Source organism: Fundulus heteroclitus, chromosome 19 (assembly GCF_011125445.2).
Source record: "Fundulus heteroclitus isolate FHET01 chromosome 19, MU-UCD_Fhet_4.1, whole genome shotgun sequence".
NCBI lineage: Eukaryota > Metazoa > Chordata > Actinopteri > Cyprinodontiformes > Fundulidae > Fundulus > Fundulus heteroclitus.
In genome coordinates, this window is record NC_046379.1 from 23,184,511 (window position 1) to 23,202,284 (window position 17,774).

Below are 17,774 nucleotides of genomic sequence, written 5' to 3' on the forward strand. Positions count from 1 at the left end.
TCAGTCTTCCCCAGGGCAGCTTGGCTACTAACATAGCTCACCAACGTCAGGGTGTGAATGTGTGTGTGAATGGGTGAATGACTGAACTGTAGGTGTAAAGCGCTTTGTGAGGTCGTCAAGACCAGTTAAGCGCTATACAAGTACAAGCCATTTACCATTTACCATTAAAACTAAAGCAGATATAAAAAATTAGAGACTGTTCATCCTTCCATAAATTGTATGTTACGTCTATCACTTTATGGAATTTAGCAGTAGTGTTTTGAGTGTAGAACAATTTGCCCAACATTTAGACTTCTACCTTCTAAATGTTATTGAAACCCCTGGTGTGTTTGTTTCTTTGCGTCGGCAGCCTGTTTTCCTTGAGTTCAAAGGATCCCTTGTCAGTTGAAAGTAATACACGAGCTGAAAATAGACAATATGGCATTAGTTAGACCAAAATGATCAAATGTTTCAGCGGGAACAGGTGGAGGGATGCTCTCACGCCAGTGACGACGCGGATGTGACAACCCGATTTGTTTTTTTTTGTGTGTCTTTCGAGCAGTCTTCCATCCGGTCGAATGTTCTTATTGCCGGAGTGAGAGCATGATGGGTTTCGCTACCGGTGCCAACAGTGCCATGGCTACCAGCTCTGTCAGAGCTGCTTCTGGCGCGGCCACGCCAACGGCCCCCATAGTAACCAACACCAAATGAAGGAGCACTCGTCCTGGGTAAGGAAACAATCCGGTTCTGGCGTCGCGTCTCTGCCGTCTCCGCACAATCTAAAAGTCAATACGCCTTGAAGAGCGGGGAGTGATTTTTTTTTTTATGACGGAACAGCTGTCTCTATGCGGTTAATGATCTTTCAGAAACAATCTTAGGGGGGTTTTATGAGGTTTAGCTATTTTGAAAATGAAATTGTATTGATTGAAGTCGCTGTGTTACCGCCTTCCCTTAGAGCTCAATCATGATGTCATAAATTGAAAGCAGGGAAGTGATATTACCCAGGATCCTAAATCCATATCCAATTCCACAGGAAAGGACAACAGCTCGTCCGGCTTCAGGACTAGAATGACATGATTGAAAGTATTATTGTGGGTTAGGTAGATGCAGCTACACTCAATGTGTTCCTGAAAACTAAAGACAAATGTCCCATTAAAATGAATCTGAAGCGTCTAAGTGGCATTTAGGTCCCATCTCTCCTTAACAGTTTGGTTTTGGCAGCTTCTCTACTGTAACAGAGTCCCAGCTGCCTCTCTTCCTTCATAAAAAGGTTTATGGAAAAATCCAATCATGTTTTCATCCCTAAACGCCTCGAGGCGCTCCGCGTACACGACACCTTTTTTATTTCAGTCTCCGAGCAGTGCATCATAAAGTCGATTTTTAAAGGCAAGACATTTTTTATTCGGATAGTTCATTTCATTGCAAGAAATTTAAGCGCCTTGATTAAATAAGTTACAGGACCAAAGGGTCATTTTTGTCTCTCCAGATATGAATAATATGGATCTTAAACGGTTTTTAAAATGAGTTGCAACCACGAGTGTTAAACAACACACACTGAGAAAATCCAGCAGTTCATATTTCTGAGAAAAAAAAAGAATCCAATAAGGAAGATTCTATGAAAAACAAATTACTACAACAACATAATAATAAGGTAATAATAAGATATGTACATAAGAAATACAATTTAAAGGCAGCTATTGTTTGTTTTTATCTTTACTGTAACAATAGTAGCCCTAAAACCTTTTCACAGTTATCTCAAACTAGAAGGAAAGTATCACCTCACCACAAAGAGCATAATTTCCCTTTGGGATAAATAAAGTACTTATGAATTGAATTGAAATCTTTAGTAAAGAATGCTTGAGTCTTTCCTACTCATCCATAATGTGATCTCCAGCTAAGCCAAGTTTGCCACAGACTTTTTAGAAATACTGTAAAATTTGACTTTAGGGTCGCAACTCACACAGCACATATATTTCACACATCTACAGCTTAATTTATACAACCATTCGACTCAAAGGTTGCTTTGTTTTTGCACCCTTTGGCCAAATACAATATTACAAGAACGGGTTGATCAAAACACATTTAGACAAACGATTCAGAACTTGATGTTTCACAAAATGTGCCCAATTTCCTTCACATTTAGACCCACATTAAAATGCCCTTTTATGATTCTTCATCGTACCTAGAGGATGAGAAGCAGCGACAGAAAGATTGTGGCCGAGACGCTTTACTGCAGAGCTCCAATTTCTAGTTACGTTTTTGACAGAGAGCTTGTGGAACAAGCCTGCATCACTTTTTACATTATATTTTAAAATTTAAAACAACTGCTTTGGCAACGAAACCCTCTGCTACGTGTTGTAATTGCATAATTTAAGTTACAGGTGTGATTTATTTAGCAAATTGCATCCACTTTCGAAATCTTTTAATTTTTTTCATGAGCAGCGTAATTAACACTAGAATATATATCGACCATTATGTTCAGCAAGCACTCCCAAACGGGGCACAGAAGACTAGTTTGAGGAGAAATGAGGAGATAATTTACAAGTATTTATCTCCTCATTTCCCTCCTCCTCCGGTTACACGCTGACCCCTAAACAAGGCACACTGCCAAACGGGATGGTGTCTCCTCACGTCTACATCAGTAGGAGAAATGTGTCGCAACCTGCCCGTTTATCTGTATTTTGCATATAAGATAAGAACAGTTGTAACATAAGACCTTTATTGTCCCACATGGGGGAAATTTGGACGTGACAGCGGCAAAGACACAAACAGAGTTACACAGAATTTTTCGTAATGAAAAAAAAAAAATCTAATCTGATCTAGAGTTGGTTCTAAAGGCCAATATAAAAATATAAATAAGCATTGCACAATTATTGATAATACCGCATACTCAGGTAAAAATAAATAAATAAACACCATCCTATTCACAGAACCGAGCAATATGAGATAATAACATGTTAATAAGCAATACTATGCAATAATATTTAATATGCATTGGCAGTACAGCAACACCTCAGAGTAGCTAAGGTGTGTGCAAGTGTACCTTAGCATCTGAGAGTCAGTGTAAACAATTCATGATCAGATCAGAACCTGTGCAACCATTAACACGTTGTTAACAGTTATTGAGTCTGTTGTGAGCAGCGGATAGTTTAAAGTCTAACAGCAGCTGGGAGGAACAAGCTGCAGAAAAGCTCCTTTAGACATCTGGGACGCAGCCCAGATGTCAGCTACATGCATGGCGTGGGAGAAATTTTCCATCAGTGATGTGATTTTTCTTACAGTGCTTTTGTGTCCCACCACCTGCACTGGGTCCAGGGGACATCCTTGTGAAATCCTTGTTTGTCTGAAGTTTCTAAATAAATGCACGCATCTAAACCACACAGCACAAATGCTCCAATAATCAAATCCACTGTATCTCAAAATCAGTGGGACCAATTCTTACATTTAAAAGTCAAAAAATACAAACATTCAATGAACAAATGCAAGATTCACACAAAAAAAATAATTTAAAACATAAGATTTTACTTTTTATACCACAACTGCCTTTGAACAGATCAGTCACAATTTGGCCAGGCTCAAAAAGTCATCCTGCCCTATTTTCTTTTTTATCACAGAGATACACCATCATTTGGAAAATCCTCTTTAAACTGCGTTAAGAAATGTTAGGACTAGAGACTGAGAGCCCAGACTAACATTGTAAATACTCACTTTGGCCCAACATCAAGGGACAAGCACTGTAGTATTTGAGGGACTTGTAAAATAACCCAGCATCATTAGATATATGTCGCCCTCTGCTGGTTATTTATAGGAGTACATATTATAAGAACTCTAGAAAGATAGATAGAAATCTATCTATCTATCTATCTATCTATCTATCTATCTATCTATCTATCTATCTATCTATCTATCTATCTATCTATCTATCTATCTATCTATCTATCTATCTATCTATCTATCTATCTATCTATCTATCTATCTATCTATCTGTGTGTGTATATATATATATATACTTGTTTAGGTCAGATATCCTAAATGCCAAACTAGAGAGAGTTTTTTTCCCCCATTACAGTACAAAACTCTGAAGTTCACATACCCTAGAATTACACCGCCTTTAAACAATTTGAAGAAGCCCAAAAGTCGATATTGTTGCAGTATAACCACTTCATTCTTTATTGATAACATTTGAGCCATCAGGAGGCACGCCTTTGGATGTGTTTTAATGTAACACCTCACATACACGCTGCTTCAGAATGTGACATCAGGAGAAGATCAGAAGAATGGTGCAATTTCCAGATGCCAGAAGGTGCCATGTTTATCAGTTTATACAAGTATGAACACAATTGCGAATTCACTAAGGGACAAAGACGCAACGTTTATTGGACCTATGTCCTGTGGTTTGATTAGACTGAATTGAATTTGAGATTTGGCCATTACGACCTTCGTCACATTTGTAGGAAAAAGGCTAAACCTTGCTAGCCTGAGAACACCATCCTGACTAGTGGGTACATCATGTTTAGTGGTTGTTTTGCTGCAAGAGGAAAAGGTGTAATTTAGAAAAATGGATGACCAAAATGGAAGAATATTGTTGGGAAACATTGAAGCAACATCGTGAGAGATGCTCTTCCTTGTTCATACACATGCTGCCAGATTGGTTACAAAGTGGCTTTAGGAGAACAAAGTCAATGTCTTGGTGTGCGATCACTAAGTACTGACCTCCGTATAATAGAAAATGTGTAAGCAGAGCTGTAAAAGTGCGTGTTAGCAAAATAGCTACAAAACCAACGGACTTACACCGGTTCTGGCAGGAGGTAGCTATTCTGAGAAGCTTGCAGAAGAATACCCAAAACATTTTACCCGAGGCACACTGGCAATTTTACGAAAGACTAAGTAGATGCTTATAAATGTCTAATAAAAAAAAAAAAACTCTAAAAAGTTCACCATCATTATTTGGGCCTTTGGCAAAAAAAATTATTTTATTCTAAAAAAAGAACAGGTTCACTCTGATTTAGACCATGACAAAATAGTAGTTATACAGTGTATGTAAAAGAGAATATGAAAAAATTATAAAGTTTGATGGAGTGAAATACCTTTATGATATATGTGGACATGCACCATTATACATCCAGCGTACACTTGCTGGTAAAAATATTTTCTAGCAAACAGAAATTCTAGGTCAAAGCGTCGCTGGGAAGAATATGATTCCCCCAAAACGTCTCGTTAAATCAGCACCGTGTATGCAGGAACCACTGCTAACCCACACCTTGCACAGGGCAGACATGCCTAGGTATGGTTTCTGAAATGAAGTAAGCCGGTGTGCACAGGAGCAGGTGACGAGTGCTGTCTTTCCTGCCCACTTTCACAGAAGTCTCCGGCCAAAAAGCTGAGCCACGCAATCAGTAAATCTCTGGGCTGCGTCCCCATCGGAGAGCCGCCGCACCCCGTGTTCCCCGAGCAGGCCGAGAGACCTCAGGAGCTCCCCCACACCGTGTAAGTGCTACTCTCCACACTATTAGTTATGCCCACAGCGCAGTAAAGGCTCGATGTGCTTATGATCTGTAGTCCTGTGCCATCATGTAACGGCTTCCATCCTTCCATTACGCCGACATCACACGACTGATGTGTGCCGTCTCACCAGGATGTCTAGTCCCGGGTTATTTGTTAACGGGGGGAAACGTGATATAGTGCGCAGGCTGAGGCGCTGCTGCCGCTGACTCCTCGGCCGTCCTCGTCAATCTGTTGGCAATGAATCCGGGACGACGGCATCAATCTCCCATTCCAGGCTTTGCGGCTCCTGCAAGGCATTATAGGAAATGCGTTATATTCTGCTGCTGTCCTAAACTCTGCACGCTCATTTACATCTCAGCTGAAAAAAAACAGGCCGGTTTGTGGAATCAGCCTCCGCTGCTGCGACTCATCCACACGGCGCACATCGCTGAGGCCCCCCTTGGTTTTAATTTTTTTCTTCAGCACCATTTCTGGGCTATGGAAGCCCATTTCCGCCACTCTGTTAAAAAAATAAATAAAAGTTATCTGATTATAATGAGATAGTATCTCAAAATAATGAGATACTATCTCATTATAATGAGATGCTATCTCAAAATAATGAGATACTATCTGATTATAATGAGATAGTATCTCAAAATAATGAGATACTATCTCATTATAATGAGATGCTATCTCAAAATAATGAGATACTATCTGATTATAATGAGATAGTATCTCAAAATAATGAGATAGTATCTCATTATAATGAGATAACTTGAATTGGCTCTATAGCTTGAGATATGCTCAACGTGATAGAAAGAAATGGATATTGATAATTATGGAAGCCCTCTGGTTGCCACAAAGCAAAACTCAAGGTTAATGCTTTAAAGACATGACGAATAGCTTTACTTATTCAGCGCACAAAGCGGAAATAGCTCAACTTTCTGATCAGAGTTTTCTACATCTCCTATGGTTTTTTTTTCCATTACGGAAAGCTCCTTCATATTCCGCGCACAACCATAAATCTAAGCTGTCTTTTTATGCCGCTGCTGCAGGCAAGTGTCAGCGAGTAATTGATAGAGAGCCGCATTTTAGCAGGAGGATGTAGCTCAGTAAACTGCAGAAAAAACAGACTTTTTTTCCCCCCCTGTTTGCCCCGTGTTCCTGCATGATGGATACCATTAGCTCCGAATCGGTTCTCGCATCCAGGCTCCTCCCTCTAGCAGGAAGTTTTCCTTCTTTCCTCCGCCGTGTCATTCACTGAAGACGGAGGTGACATTTGCATAAATGTATATTTCATCACATCGTGGAGAATAAACTGTGGACCCGAGTGTTTCGTCTACTCAGAGATGAGGCAATTGGATTAGGTTGTGCAACGGAGGCTGTGTAGCATGAAATTACATCACACAAGAAGATTAATTTAGTGATAAAAAAGAAAAGAAAAACAAGGCCGAGACTACATTGGATAATATCTTTCCGATGCCCTCAGCAGGCATTTATCCATTTGGTTGCTCTTTTTTTTTCTTTTGTTCTTTTTTTTATGACGTTTGTTTTTTGAGAACATAGATCTTTAATTCAGCATATGTTTTTTCTTGATTTATTGTTCGGAAACAAATGTGGTCACAGCCTTAAATATAGTAACAAAATAAAAAAACTGGCGGCAATTTTGGGGGGAAAGAAGTGGTTCCCAGAAGAAAAAAGGAAAGAGATTTTATAAGCCTTACAGATTGGGCGCTTCTTTTATTTCGGATTTTCTTTTTTTTCTTTTTTTTGTGCCAACGCTTTGTTGTTATCATATTCAAGGACCGTTTTGAAAAACGTGTTCATTTCATTGTTGCTATTAACTTCTTCTTAAGTTTTGCAAGGTTATCATCAGCGTTCCTGCAATGGGTTGTAATTATTTCTCTAAAGACAATATTGTACATCACAAAGTCCTGCGAATCCTCACCTAAACGTCAATACATGTGTCTTTTTTGTAGTCCTTCACAAACTCCAGGGCCTATGTTTGTCTTTTAACTACGTGTGGTGGTTTTATTTTAGTAATTTTAGTAATTTACCCCATTTAGGCCTGATATTATTAGTGTATTTATAGAAAGCTTATTGGCCAATGCTGAGTCTAGAACATATTTCACCCAAAGGCACTATAAACTATATTGTGCCGTCATATGATATCGTGCCATATATTACCTCATCACATTGAAATACACAGTCATATGGCGTCATGTAAAACATATGCTGTATCAAATCTAAATGTATCGCACTATGTCAGACCTTTAGCAAATATCGTAAGAACCCCTATCACATAGGGTATCATATCTATATATATGATTTTGTATCAAGTCGCATCAAAATGTATCATATTGTGTTGTATTACATCAATATGTATTATGTTGCATCATATTAAAATCTATCATATCGTGTCAAAACCAAAATACACAAAAGAATATAAGGAACCCTTTGAAAACACACCAGTTCTCAATTGGAATGAAACTCACGCTGCATATCCATCCAGATAAGGAATGGCGAATGTGCGAGGAACAAAAGGATGCCACATCAGCCCGCAGGGGGCTCAATCCAAAGTCAGAGAGAAATTGACAGGGAAAACCTGATGCAGCAGGCTGGTGCAAGTTGCTGAAATGTCGTTGCACCAACTCCAAATGATCTTCAGTAGTTTGTATGACCCCATGTGTGCTTGTATACAAGCCTGACAGCGTCTGGCCATGCTCCTTATGAGATGCAGACGGTGTCCTGGGGGATCGCCTCCCAGATCCTGACCAGGACATCACGGAGCTCCTGGACAGCCTGAGGTGCAACCAGTTAGCATCAGACAGACACAAACATGTCGTCCCAGAGATGTTCTGTTGGAGTTAGGTCAGGGGAGCATGGAGGCCAGTCAGTGGGGCATTCAGCGTGCTGTTTGTACTTTTGGAAGTTCATTTGAGAGGTTTATGCCGTTAAAAACCCCATGAACGATGATTAGAGAGTGGCTGTTTTTTTTTTCTGCCTGTCTGCTATCAGGTCATCCAGCTGTTTTTTCTGCTTCTGAAATGCAGGCTTGTGGTGGGATGTAAACACCAGCCAGAATAAAACAAAGCAAACTCGCTCAGTGAATATTAGGGTTTGACTTTTATTTAAAAATGACTCCACGTGAGGGCTACGTGTTTTTCTATAACAGTGTGACATCAGAACACCAGCCTTCATTTACATAAAATCAGATTCCACCTCCCCTTTGGCTCGCAGAGAGCGCCGTGCTGCAGTCCTCTTGAAACAGCTGGAAGCGGTCAGAGGTGTGTTCCTCAAGCCAGGCTTCAGTGAAGCAGAGGAAGTCAGAGTTTCTTGTGCTGAGAAGGGCATGCTGGTCCGTTTTGTTCACCAGGGAGCAGACATTTGACTGGTGGATAGAGTCGTCCCTCCTTACTGTCGGAGAGCCGCACCTTTAACCCATCGGGCCGCTGAAACTAATTAATTTCCCTCTACAGGGATGATGAAGCTTATCTTATCTACATATTAATAATTGAATGATTATTAAAGAAGTGTATGTGCTCATTTCCTCCACTGGTTAGATGGTGGATCAGCCCATCAGCTCTCTCTGTTTCCACCATCTTAAGGCACTCTTGGCTGGCTAAAAGACCTCCTCACCACTCCTAACATTTGTTCACTTTAGGAGCTCTCTTAAGGCCTAGGCTGCTATGTGAATAACTTTTATCTAACCGAGGTACGGGTCCTAAAATGACATCACCACTACTTTGGGATTTTCTGTTAAAGGGTTGTTTAATTCAGTCAGAAATATCATAGCTGTTTTGTGTTTCTTAAAAAGGTCAAAGTGCTTTGGTAGGATAGCTTCATGGATGGAGAAAAAACCAGCATGAAAGCTATTTGGCAAACCCTGAAAGCTCAATAATGCCATGCTTTTCTTTAAATTGGAATTAGGCTTTTTAGATGTGCCACAATCCAGCAGTGTTGATGTTGGGGAAACCATGGGGCAGTTTTAATCTGGTATGAAGGGGACCTTGGTACGACATAAAAACTAAAACTGGCTCTCAGCTTTGAGCCTTGCTTTGCTAATAAAATAGTTACAAAATGCATCTAAAATCACTTGGTTTATAAAAATGTAAACCCTAACTATATCTTGAAACCCCTTTCCCCTTTTGTTGCCACGGGGCGATAGATAGCTGACCCAGAACAAATCATTCCCATATTTAATGGGCATTTTTAAAGCTCTAGTGGTTGAATTGTCACCATAATATTCACGGTTCTAGAGTGTTTTCCTCCTACTGATTCCCTCACATGATGAGTTCCATTTTCTTTCCTCACATTTGCTTAACGACATTGATCCCAAAAAAGAGTAACACTAGCCTACGATGTGGGTTCTAAAACTTGAGCCGCACTTTGCCAAGTTGGATAAACGTTAACTTCGATGAGGTGCCCTTTCATATTATAAGTCACCGTTATAGCGTGTGAGTGTGTGTGTGTGTGTGTGTGTGTGTGTGTGTGTGTGTGTGTGTGAGTGTGAGAGAGCTGACAAAGCCTCTGTGAGAACGAATGGCAGAATCAGGCTAGAGCGTCAGGTTTGATCAGGCCACCCAAATGGAAGTGACGCGAGCTCCCCTGCTGTCCAAACCTTCACGACGTCCTTTGACAAAGTGCTGCTGTTCTCGTGCTGTTTTGAAACACGTACTGGCGTCTGAAGCGAAGTCTAGAACCGAGAACCGAGCTGTGAGTTTTTCTCCTCACTCAAACTGTCAGGCGGATTCTTGGGGATTTGTGTTTTGGAAGTGGAGATGCCGGTTTGGGAGCCGCTGTCTGTTTGTCTGAAAACGTATCTTACCTTCGGAGGTAGTTCTGCTTCTGCCAAAATGGATTTTAAGTGAAACGGCAGGCATTATCTATGCTTTGCATTCCAATTTAATACACGCTTTGTTTTAAATCGTGTGCCACATTTTATATTCTGTAAGTAAATTTCCCTTTACTATGAATTCATAAATTTTTTTTAAAACACTCATCCAAGCCTTAAAATTGAAAGTTGTCTCCTGGTCAATGCAAAATTCATCAAAGTCATAAAAACAGACATTTAAGCCACGTAACTGATCATTCTGAGATTCTCAGGATTGGGTTTTCAGGCTTGTTTCAAGGCGCCGTCCATCGTGAAGCAGCTCCTGTCACAAATTCATCAGCTGTTTAAACGACAGCTATTTCATGAGCCATTAAAACTTTATCAAATTTGCCTAATGGAAAAGCAGAGTAATGGTAAAATCTCTACTATAGTGTGGATTTAAAAAAACTGAATTGTTTTCGCTGTTACTTCTCTTTACTTTTACATCAGTGACTATCATTGGAAACACTTTGGTTGTTCCATATGAAGTCTGTATTTCATACAGGAAGATCGTTGGTGGTGCACTGCCTCCATCCTTCCTTTCCTGTGTGAGTAATCATCATCTTCTATGTACAAAGAACAATAATTTCTATTGCAAATTTCCATGACCATTTAAAAACGTCGAGATCGCTCCAAATCTGGAAAACTTAAATCCAATATGAAGGCCTGATTGCTGTTACCTGACTCCGCCAGATAGATTTGCTTCGCATATCCATCTGGAAACCTTCCGTTGAAGTAATTTTGGGAAGGGGCGAAAATACTGGTTAGCTGATTGGCCTATGCTGGTGATAGACGGGCCAAATGAACCAATCAGATTCGTCGTCGCTCTGTTACGAGCGACGACAAAAACACAACCACAAGCCAAGCTACTCTTGCTGCTGCAGGTAAAGGCTCGTTAGCTCAGCAAAGAAATACTCTGTAATTCCGATAAAACTTGCTCGATAGCCACGTTAACGCTAGTTTCATCGGCTGAAGCCGCCATGTTCTTTAGACTGAACTGTCGCGCTTCCCGTTGCGTCACACCTCAACCCGCCTCAAAGCCAACGCTGATTGGACGTTCGTTTGGTGAACGGCTCCAAATTTTCTTTAACGGAGAGTATCCAGACTGATCTGCGAGTGAAACCTTGAAAGCTCGCGAGATCAGGATGGTCTCACGAGGTTATGATTGCTGGTCCTCTTATCCAATCATAATGCTACTGTCTCAGAAATCACATCTGTACTAAGATTGTTCTTCACAGACTTCAGAATTTCCCTGTAAACATGGGAAATGTGGGCTCCTCGCCTATGAGGTTTAGCCTCGGTGTGGAGAAGCAAACATCATCTAGTTGAGGGCTTTGTGGAAGAAAAAAAAAATTCCCATAAGTTGCGATAATATTTTAGTTTTTTATCGTGCTGCCGTTGCTTTTAAGGCTTATGTGACAACCTACAGAGCCGTCTTGGTGAATTGTTCATTAATAAACCCAGATTGGTTTGTGCCAAGGAGGTTGCTTTGTGAGAGCTATTCAGCGACCTGCTTCTAATGATTTCAGATTTCAACAGGAGAAGAGAGACCGTCCGTCAGAGAGGAAAATTGACGGCTTTGCGAGTCAGAGGACTTTGAACCGGTTGTATGTCAAACGAACCTAAGCCAGAAATTCTGATGAGTTAGGACTGTCCAGGTCAATATTCATAGCATCAAGGAAGAGAGCATGGCGTCTACTGAGCTATAGGACAACTGTGTAGGTTTTGACCGGTGCAGGTACCAAGATGGCATGGTGTTTTAAAGGCGGCGTATTTAGCCGCGGGTAGCGGTTGGTTGTGTTTCCATTAGTCAGAAACGAACAGGCCCGTTCCACCACCTCGCTTCAAATGTATGAGAGGTGTGGGTGAATGCGTGGTTGGTCATATGTTTGCTGGAAATAAGCCAAATCCTCGTGCCGCCGAGTTTGGTGAGGCTATTAATGAACCAATCAGTGCAGGTTAAATGTCCTGATGACAAAGCAGCACCCTTCTGCTTCCAGTGCCGGTGTTAAGCAGACAAACGTGCTTCAATCATGCCAGCACGTGTCAACAATCCATCATTTTACCCTCAGAATAAACATTAAGTAGATGGGGGGTAAAAAGTGCTATAATTATGTGCTGTTAATTGTCCTGGCTAAGGGCTATTTTCTTTCTTTATTTATCACTTCATTCAGTCTTATTATAAGAAACTGACAGCTTAGGAGAATGTTGTCAATACCACCGCTGCTTGGGAAGCCCAAAACCTTATCCCTAAGCCCCCCAAAAAAATACAAAATAGTGAAAAGAGGTGCATGGTGGTGAGATAAAGCCCCTGTGACAATAGAGTTTAGTCGTTAGTTAATTGATTTAGAGTCATCAATGTCCATAAGACGACGCATCCAATTAATTTCCCCGCGCTCGCCACGGCCAAATGACAGAATTGATGATGTGATTTCACTCACGAGAAGCAGTTACAGCGGGCCTTGGCGCGCTGCAGGCTTTGATCCTTTAGTGCCTGAAGGTTGACCTCTGAGTCACCGAACAGACGTCTGGGCCGCATGTCCTCCAGCCGCGTTTTATAGGTAACGACCCACAGATCTGCAGGCAGTTGTGTGAGCCAGTAGGGATGCATATTAGATGCTGACTTATTTTTGGAAAGAAAAAAAAAAAGTACTCAAACCTAAACATCAGGATAAGCTGTTTTTATTGGACCGTGCTCTTACGCAGGCGTTGCATTAATAGATTCAGAAAGCGCCGAAGATTATTTTTAGAAGGCTTGCGCTGAGGAGCTTTTGATTTATGTAACTCGCAGAAGGTAAAGGGAGGAGTTAAGACAGGCAACCGTGAATATGGTCGCAAACCACACGTTTTTAAATAAGACAAATTTTGCTAGTATTTGGTCCTCCTTGTAAGCGAATGGCATTTCGCAGCGTGTCTGCATGTGGTGAGGTGAAAATACAGAGACGGAGCGAAGCCTCAGAGAGGAAATAAAAAGGAGCGCGAGTGAGACACAGAAAATCTACGTCGTCATGAAGTCATGTGACTGCCGAGTTTCCTTGGAGACAGCAGCAGTGTAGTACATTGAGATGCTCGCCTGCTCAGTTGAGGGCAGATTAGGCATCTGGCAGCAGCAGCAGCAGCAGCAGCAGCAGCAGCAGCAGCAGCAGCAGCAGCAGCAGCGGTTGGATGTGTTTTGCCACCGAGGCAGGTGCTCTCTCTCTCTCCTCGCGGAGGTAAGTCTCGTGCCTCGTCCTCTTGTCTGCACTCGATGTGGCGGCGTACAAACCTTTTTCATATGACTTTTTTCTTTTTCTTTTTGCATACTGTTTGTCTTTTTAGTCTTTCTAAGGAGAACACAGACAGCGTGTGCGACGTCCAGCACCGACACGTTTTCTTTGCTCTCCTAGTAGATAAGGGAAAGTTGCATCAAATGGCTTCAGTGAAACAACAAAACATGATTTTTTTTTTTTACTTGTGTTTTTTAATTCACTCTGTTGAGGGGGAAACGTAAAATCATCACATCACACCCCTCGTGGTATCTGTGAGCAGATAATCCTGTTATTCATTCAAAGGAAATGTGTCTTTCTGGTTTGTGTTTTGTTTTATAAGGAGACTAATGCAACAACGGTATGCTATTAATAACTGTGTTCTCCGGATGTAAATATCCTCCTTTAACTATAGATTGCTTCTTGGACCAGTAAGCACAGATGGGGGCACGGGGGGCTCCACAGTGTTCTACCCCTTATGTTGTAGTGAAAGATGAAAATGAAATTAAACCAAATGGAGGTTAGTAACTAGAATGAACTACCAGGGGCAGAATCAGGGGACGTTGCCACAGAGAAGGGCAGACCTCTGTGCCTCCGTGAGCCGCCGCTGTTTTCAGAGGGATGTTTTGATCCGTTAGTGAGACTCTGTGGTCCTGATGAGCCCCGCCATGAATCCAGACACCACCTGGGCCGTGTGGCTTTGTTTACTCTTCCACATCACCTCCCGCAATGTCACCTTCCCCTGTTTTTGGTTGTTTTTTTTTATATATATATAGACTTGTGTTTTAATTAGACTTCTTGTTTGCTCTTGTTGCTCTTGCACTTGTTAATTAGATTTGAGCTAATTGCCTAAGAAAAAAAAAAAACCATCTGCCTCTGTTTGCAGTAAAGTCGATTGTATCACAGCGGTCCTACCATGCTGCCGTTTTTCTTTCTTTCTTTTTGTTTTTTTTTGGTGCACCGTAATCAGTGGTTCTTAGTGATTCCTCTTCCCTCTTCCCCTCTCACCTCCTTAAGTACAGCTGGATGAAGCTGAAGTTATAGAGGAGCTGATTTATGATTAATGATAAAAATGCAAATATCCCTCCTCCCGTTCCCGGTGTCAAGCAGCACAAGACCTCTGCAGTGTAGCAATAAAAACCTGTAATCTTGTCTTGTTTTAGTCAGCCGAAAGCGGCGACCGTCAACATGAACGACACATTGCTCATGACCTCTGGGGCACCCACTCCTACCAAAAGGTAAGCATAACCAAGAGCCTGGTGTCTTTTTTGAAAATGTAACTTGAATATCCTCAAAAAAATGACTAGACATCTGGGCTCGGATGCGAGTGTTAAGGTAGACCGACGTGTAGAAAAGTTTCAAAACTGCTAAAAACTTCGTCATACCATTGCCAAGGTCCTTTTAGTCGATTGGGTGAGATGCCAGAGAAATCTTTCCTCCGGACGGGAACGTTCACAGCTTGGTCTCTCTGTAGCAGCTCGGAGAAACGTAGCATAGCTAATGTAGATCTGAAAAACGTGACATGCATTTGGTATTAAGTCACTCTTTCTCCGATACTCCTTAGAAAACAAATACCTTGCAAACCATTTGTCTTTGGAAGGCACTTCATTTGAAAATGACTCCACCTTTGTATAGTTTAAGCTTCGACTAAATCCAGCTGTTCTCTGTAGGCCTCAGAGGCTTGTTGGAGAACATTAGTGACCAAATCATGAAGACCAAGGAACAAACAGGTCAGGGATGAAGTTACGGAGACGTTTAAGTTCGGATAGAAAATAATATCCCAGGCTTTGGGTATCTCACTGTGCACTGTTCTATCCGTTATCAGAAAACAGAATATGACGACAAATCCCACCAACACATCGCTAAAGAAATATTAAAAGAGGCAGCTAAGACATTCATGGAGACTTTGGAGGAGCTGCAGAGATCCACGGCTCATGCGGGACAATCTCTCGTCGGGACAACTAGCGGTCATTCACTCCACAAGTCTGGCATTAACGGAAGAGTAGAGAAGAAGAAGAAAGTGATTAAGAAGAAAGCCGTAAGAAGTCCTGTTTGCGGTTTGCCACAAGACATGAAGGGGACGCTGTGCGAAAAGGGAGCTTTGGTTAGATGAGACCAGAGCCTTTTGGACCTACCATACATGCTAAACGTGTGGCAAAAAGTTAATAAACCCTTCCCTAAGTGAAACATGGTGGTGGCAGCAGTATGTTGTGGGGTTGCTTTTCTTCAGCAAGGCAAGGCAAGCCACCTCAGAGCTATGCACTACTGTAAGCTTAGCTTCTAATGTCAAAATAACATTAAATATAAGGTATATAGATAATATGATTGATGCCTTTATTGTCAATATATTCCCTTTCAGACTCAGGGAAATTGTTGTTTTTGTTGTCAATTTTGGCGTGGATGGCCTCTTTTTTCATTTTTTTGCTCATGGTTACTGTAGCATTTATATATGATTGCAGTTCCTGCACAAAAATGGTCAATTATTGCCGTGAGTTGCCCAAAATCCAGGTAAACCCTTTTTTAATCACTCCTGAATTGAGCCTGTGCTCAAATTGTCTCTGATCTGATCTGATCAGTGGAAAATAAGAACAGCAAATCCTACCGTTCCCTCAAAAAAATCTTTTTCTTTTGCCTCCGAGCGGCATGACCTTCTGGGTGTATTTTTAGTCGAAAATATGCTACGCTGTCACAATGAATACGCGATCACTCCTACCCAACAGGATGACATGGCAGAGAGATTTACAACGGAGCCGGAGCCTGGTGATGGGAGCTGACGGCGGGCGAAGAGAGGCCCTAAAAGCAGCGTGATCGCCCCCCTCATTTCAGCCCCTCTCATGTGAGAGCCGGCTCTGTTATTATTATTTACTCACGGCGGCAATGAAGCGCCGTGGCTATGAATCCATGCGATGGAGGGCACACTGAGGGAGCTGTGATGTAAACACGACCTCTCCTGTGGGTCTGTGCCGATTAGATTTCCCCCTTCTGTGTGCTGTATCGCTCCATCCCATCTTTCCAGCAATTCTTCTGCTCCCAAGATCAGAGCACTCAGAGACTCAGGAGCCCCTGCGGCGCATTAATCAAGACGACTTTGTCAGAAATTCTGGGAGACCGTGAATGAGGGGTGTGGATGTCTCATTTTCACTGGTGCTCCACCGTGGGGAGAGTTATCAGCCTTCACCAAGGTCTTTGTCAGCTGAAGGGCAGCAGGAAAAATTGTTCGGGGGAGAAAAAGGATCTGGCAGTGTGAAAAAAAAAAAAAAAAAAAAAAAAAGAACCAGCCAATTTAAAATGTCTTTTTACTACATCTTTGAAATCGACTGAATCTGACACTCAAACGAATCAATTATAAAGATATTAACATTTAATTGAGATGAGCAGAACTGAACTAAAATATTAATTTTCACAGCGCAGTGACTGCTTTAGGATTAGAGCTGGTGAATCTAACAATAGGGAAGACGTAAACCGGGTCTTGCATCCGAACCCATGGAGGTCCGTGGATGGCATCGTGTTGCAGCTACGATGCGAGGGAAGGCGACACTCTCCTAGGTTTCTCTATCCGTGGCCGTAATGCAGAAGCCCGATAACCTTTGTCTTGACATTTTGCTCTGTGAGTCAGTGCTGCTTTGTGAAGATGTCACTTGCGGAGGATGCTGTTGCCTTGGAGGACCTCGCAGCGACTGCCAACCTGCCATTTGAAGGGCGGAAGTAGTGCGTGAAGTCATACCGAGGCTTTTATAATAACGCCGCACCGATTGTGCGAGGCGCCGCTCTGGTTGTAAATGTTTAATGTTCTGGTTACCCTGTTTTGTTGTTCATTGGCTCTCTGTGATTTCCGCGCTTGTTTGATTAATGAGAATATTTTTGATTAATCTGCAGTCTTAGTTGATCACAGCTTAAACCTCTAGCAGTCCCTAACAACTCGTATGATGAGAAACTCCGGAGACAATCGTTGCTATGCTGCAGCAACCAGCGCCTAAAATAAAAAAAATAAAAAAACGTTTTTTGAAGAGTTGAAGAGAAGACATGAAGGATTTAGGGCTGAGGGCAAAGACAAGATGGCTGAAGTGATGTTTCCTCCTGACTGTCACCGGGATCACAGGGATGTTATGTGTTTCACTGAGAACATGCAGTGCCATGGAAGCCTTGTCAGACCCTTTGAGCTTTTTTTTCTTGCATGTTGTCACATTGCAACT

General features: G+C 41.8%; 1 protein-coding gene across 7 annotated transcripts in view; it reads left to right on the forward strand.

Moving 5' to 3' along the window:
* Positions 1-596: 596 nt before the first annotated feature.
* Positions 597-17,774, forward strand: part of LOC105932410 (dystrobrevin beta) — a 36,611-nt gene continuing 19,433 nt past the window's right edge. For 3 of the 7 annotated variants that reach the window (XM_012871570.3, XM_036150414.1, XM_036150416.1), the window contains exons 1-3: positions 597-707; positions 5,342-5,466; positions 14,745-14,819. In XM_012871570.3, the coding sequence (XP_012727024.3) occupies positions 687-707; positions 5,342-5,466; positions 14,745-14,819 (221 nt within the window). In that variant the 5' untranslated portion in view covers positions 597-686. Of the gene's footprint in view, positions 708-5,341; positions 5,467-13,460; positions 13,549-14,744; positions 14,820-17,774 lie in introns of those variants that run through there. The other 4 variants (XM_036150415.1, XM_036150417.1, XM_036150418.1 and 1 more) reach the window with 4 other exon arrangements.